At 42.3% G+C, this 5718-nt stretch overlaps 1 protein-coding gene across 1 annotated transcript; it reads left to right on the plus strand.

Moving 5' to 3' along the window:
- Positions 1-4054: 4054 nt before the first annotated feature.
- LOC139128060 (uncharacterized) lies at positions 4055-5515 on the plus strand. The gene is made up of 2 exons (XM_070693920.1): positions 4055-4286; positions 4449-5515. Exons 1-2 carry the CDS (start codon positions 4055-4057, stop codon positions 5513-5515), a joined length of 1299 nt encoding a protein of 432 aa, XP_070550021.1.
- Positions 5516-5718: the final 203 nt, after the last annotated feature.

The raw sequence follows: 5718 nt of genomic DNA on the forward strand, positions 1-5718 counted from the left end.
CAGCTGGTCAAATGGTCCTGGCAGTTCTTCATTGTTCGCTGTCACTGATCGGCTGGAATTTTCATACAGATGGTCACCAGAGAGGCTGTCGAATTCTAAGTCGGAGACGTCTGAAGATACCGGTTCACAATTTGAACAAACCCATATAGATTCATCCTTCCATAAATCCGCCAACGAGTGAATGTCAACAAACAAGTAAGATGGAAAACGTCACTACAACCAGTGCATTCTATTTCACTTTCAAAAGTCATGATTGATTTATGACACTTGCCACATGGTCCTGGGTTGTATTCGATGTCCCCAGACATGAGCAGCAAAGTGAAAATGTAATAAGCAATTCTGTTGCACTTGTATGTCGAAGACGATGTAGTTGCAATTGGTCCAGTACAAACCAGATTCGAAATACATACATGAAGCCCATATTTCTCCTTGTGTATGTTTTGCGATGTAGTAATAGATGAACCTATTTGGTCAAATTCCCCTGCGATGTACTCGAGTGCAGCAGTTGGTGCATTATTTCTACTTCGCTGAATAACAATGTAAGTGGGTAGGAAAATATAAACAAGATATACAAACGTAGTAGAAGCCATATTTTTCAAAACTAACAGGATCAAGTTTGGTGTACGTTGTAAAATGAAAGTTACACTAGAAAGTTAGTGGTTGTTTAGAAGTTGGCGAGTAATCACAACAGAAATAATGCGAAAACGGTGATCCAAACCTACGTGTCCGCTGTGTGTTGACTTCACAACTTGACTGCCGTAACCATGTATGGGATCGTCTTGCACAGAAAAAAAAGTCTACACAAAATAGACAGTTGAAAATGGTGAAGTTCTGTGTAATATCGTTCATACAGCTATCACATAGGATAACGGTCATAATGCCTGTGTAGTTCAGTTTGTCTAGTGAATTCAGTAGAGCAGGTGACGTTGTGGAAAATCTACCGACTTTATTATTGTTATTTGTTGTTTTTAAGACCAAAACTTAATTCTGTTTATTGTTGTTTACCGCGTTTATTTTGATTCCGGAAATTTGGCAAAATATGACATACTACAGTCGATGCTTTGAACACTTACTGCGCATGACATAAAAACTTCGCTCAACAGAGACTTTTCTAGAGCTTGGACACAGTTATGAGAATCTACGTACAGGCGATGGCTGAACTTTGACCGAAATGCACATTTTTCAGGACACTCATCACTCTGCGTGTACTATGATTTATTTGTGTGGACTGTGTTAACATGGACATATTTGTTACAAAGTTTCTGGCAACAGTTGCTTCATAGTTTAATTTATTTGGGTTATTTTGTCGTGATTTTGGGGTTAAATTCTCATCACTACCAGATTTCCCATCATGCTTTTTGAACATACAACGGCAACGCACATGGATGCTGTGTGCTGCTCTGTACCGTGAGCTTGTACTGTACCGTTAAACGTAATAAACCAATGTTTTTTGTTCATCGAGAACTGTGAGTTTCTTCACTGTCACTGGGAATGATCGGCGGCCAATATCACTACACTGAATATTCCCCACACTGAACGGTGGCGACCACGACGGGAGCACGAGCGTGAATACATCATATAGGACTTTATAGTGTTGTACACAGCATTGCATCATCAATCAAATTAGACGAAGTTTCCGTGGGAAAACAGAACTAACGCAGTTGATACCAGGTTTTGCAGTCGAATAACTGTTGATCGCAGTGCTTACAAGCGTGTACAAAACATGGCATTTACCAAGGAGAGATTCAAATGACAGCTGGCTATTGCCGAAATCAAACTTGATGACACTGCCGAGCTATCCAATATTGAGGACACGGCAGACATTACCAGGGCATATGAACAAATAGGAGAGTTGATCAAAAGACTAGACAAATTAAAAGACGAGACAGTCGATTATATGTTGGAAGCAGAATCAGACTTACAACATGTGAAGGAGTGGACAACAACACAGAAAGAGTCCATCCAGTTATTTAGGGAGGCGCGGCAGCGTATCAGAAAACAGCTAGACGAAGCTGTGGAAAGAGACGTACAACTCAAGCTTGAAAAAGAGCAACAATCAAATCAAGCAACAAAAAAATGAGCAACAATCAAAATACAGAGTACAACAACAAATGGAAATTGAGATGGCAGCATCACGCCAACAAAAACGGGAGGAAAAGTTGTATAGACAGAAACTAGATTTGGAGAGACAGATCAAAGCCAACCGTGCCAAACGAGTTGACCACAGGGGGTAGCATGTATCTTCAACAGCGCCCTCAACACAAGCAGTGAAGCTTCAGAAATATACTATCACACCATTCTGTGGTGACTACAAGGACTGGCTACGCTTTTGGAAACAGTTTACAGTAGAGGTGGATGGTTCCAATCTCGCTGAAATCAGTAAGTTTAATTACTTACTAGAGTTAGTGAAAGACAAACCCCAGTGATAAAAGAATACTAGTCGAGACATATGGGAAGGACATTAAGGTGCACAAAGCCTTGATAAAGGAACTTGAGGAACTACCTGTGGTGACCAACATTCACAGGTTGCGTGACATTCACGACTTTTATAACAGGCTTGCCAGGATAGTTCACACTCTCACAACAATGGGGAAACTGACTACTGCAAAAAGTTCTGTCTACACTCTGATGGACAAGCTTGGCCCAGTTCGAGAAGTCCCCGTACAAAAGGACGATGATTGGGAATAGTGGGGTTTGGAACAGCTTGTTGAAAATCTACGAAAGTATGTCGAGAGAAATCCCCTGAGAGCTGGTGATGATAAGAGTACCACAGGGAGAAGAGATGATACAACAAGACACACATCATGGAGGAAAAAAGAAGAAAAGTTACTTCTTGGCAGTAATGGAGAGTCTAAACAAGGTCGCAAATGTGTGTATTGCAGTTCAGAAGATCATTCGTGTAACGGCTGTATGAAAGTACTGGATGTGGCCACCAAGACAGCAATACTGAGAAGAAACAGGATGTGTTTCAACTATACAGTATTTGGTCATCTTGCAGTCAACTGTAGATCCCGGGGATGCAAGAACTGTAAAGGAAAGCATCATACCTCAATTTGTGACAAAGGGAAATCAACGCTCGATGTTTCGGACCATACCAAAGTGGAAAAGGGATTGAGCTCAGTGATGGATCATGCCTCAGCATTACATGCCACTGTTATCGCCAAGGTGGGGAAGGAGAAAGTTCGAGTTATGTTTGACATAGGTGCGGGTAGTTCGTACATATGTTCAGACTTGATCACAAAATTGCACTTGAAGCCATCGAAGACAGAACAGTGTTGTATTGAACAGATGTACGGCACTGTAAGGAAGATTGTTGAGGTGTACAGTATCACATTACAGTCCTTAGCAGTTGATGGTTTCTCATTCAATGTGGAGTGTGTGAATGCTGAGAAAGATATATTAACCCACCTACCTAACCCAGGCATTCCTGCATTGAAGAAACAACACAGACAACTCAGCCGGTTACGCTTCAGTGAGGAAGAGACAACTGATGTTTCAATGCCAGTTCACATTATTTTAGGAGTCGCAGACTACCAGAGGATTCGCATGACAGAACCTCTAGTCATTGGAACTCATCCAGATAAGGATCCAGGAGCAGAGTTCACAATGCTGGGTTGGACAATTTCTGGACGGCAGTCAGGGAGAGAGAGTCAGATGGAGAAATAGTCTTTTTGAGATCCAGCCAAGAAGAATTTGAGAAGCTGTGCTCACTTCATGTTCTTGGAATCAAAGACATAGATATGAAGGAAAGTGCAGCAATTCACGAAGAGTTCAAGAAACATTTGATAGGGCAGAGAGTGGATACTATGAAACAAAACTACCTTGGAAAGAAGATCATATTCCACTTCCTACAAATAAGAGCTTGTGCACAGCTCGGCTATACAGCACAACAAAGAGACTAGAGAAAATGGGGAGATTAGAAGAGTACGATGAAATCATGAGAGAACAAATCAACATGGGAGTGATTGAGCCTGTACCAGCCAATCAAACGGGGGAGACAGTACATTATGTCCCACATCAAGCCGTCATCTGAGATAAGGCAGAAACAACAAAGATGAGAATAGTGTATGATTGCTCAGCAAGAGCCAACGTGAGAAGCCCTTCACTCAACGACTGCCTAGAGACGGGGCCACCACTACAACCACTCTTGTTTGACATCATCACAAGAAATCGTATGCGAAAGTTTTGTATCACAGGAGATGTTCAGAAAGCTTTCCTGCAAATCAGAGTGCATGAACAAGACAGGGATGCACTGCGAGTTCTGTGGTACAACAATCTACAAGATCGTGAGGTGACAGAGTACAGATTCACACGGGTTATCTTTGGAGCGACGTCAAGTTCATATATTCTCGGTGTAACATTGCAGAAGCACATTGAGGACTATGAACAGGAATATCCAGCAACAGTGCACAGCTTGCTGGAAAATACATATGTTGACGATATTTAAGGTGGTGGAAACAAAGAAGATGATGTTGCGACTTTCAAGGCGGAGTCCACCAAAATACTGTTAGTGGGTGGTTTCAATCTTCACAAATGGCATAGCAACATCGATCACCTCAACGCAGAGAATGACAAAAAGGAAGAAGAAACTTACACAACAAGGTTTCTTGGCAACACCTCTGGCAACGAGACAAAGATTTTAGGTATTCCATGGAACAAGGAGGAGGACACATTGACGATCAGTTTTGAATCATGCCAGAAGAGCAGCGAACAAATCACTAAAAGGAAGATGTTAGCTGATATCAACAGCATCTTTGACATACTTGGATGGAATTCTCCAGTTACTATCACTGCAAAATTGATCTTCAGTGAAGTGTGCCTTCTTCAGCTATGTTGGGATGAGGAAATTCCAGATGAAATTCACCGGAAATGGCAGATGTGGATAAACAGCTTGCAGCGTACACCAACCATAACTGTACCACGCTGTGTGTTCACTGACAACCCAACACATTATGAGATGCATGGATTTGCTGATGCAAGCAAGACTGCTGTTTGTGCTGCAATATACATCGTTGCGTATGAAAACTCAACACTGGTCAGCCAGAATCTACTCACAGCTAAAGCAAGAATAGCTCCTAAACATATGAGCATACCAAGGTTGGAGTTGATTGCCGCACATACCCTAGCCAAACTACAGAATAACGTCAACAGAGCCTTGTCCAATTTCCGTATCACGGCTTGTCACAGTTGGGTAGACAGCACCACCATTTTATACTGGCTGTCTAACCATGGAGAATGGTCAACATCTGTACGCAATCGGGTCAAGAAGATTTGCGAGCTGACAGAGTCCAAGTGGAGATATGTGCCAACGGCAGAAAATCCAAGCGACCTGGGAACTAGAGGTTCAGCACCAAGTCGACTCGGGACACTGTGGTTTCAAGGGCCGAGCTGGCTCTCAAGTGAAGGTGACAGACCAGTTCAACCAGAGATTTCCGAGTCAGAGGGAGTCAAGTCAGAGAAAAAGTCAACGAAGAAAAGAGAAGAAAAGAGAAAAGAGAAGAAGAACTCTGAATGAGACGAAAGCCTGGTCACAAGAACTTCTGAGCAAGTTCAAATTCTCGAAGCTTCTACGCATAACGTCATATATGAAGCGTTTCATAGATAGCTGTAAGGGGATGAGACGAGTCGGACCGCTCACTAAACCAGAGATCACAGCATCAGAGAAGGTATGGATCCACATAACACAGCAAACAAATGACATGACTTCAGATGTCACAT

This window comes from Ptychodera flava, unplaced genomic scaffold, assembly GCF_041260155.1.
Source record: "Ptychodera flava strain L36383 unplaced genomic scaffold, AS_Pfla_20210202 Scaffold_42__1_contigs__length_1331906_pilon, whole genome shotgun sequence".
Classification (NCBI taxonomy): Eukaryota; Metazoa; Hemichordata; class Enteropneusta; family Ptychoderidae; genus Ptychodera; species Ptychodera flava.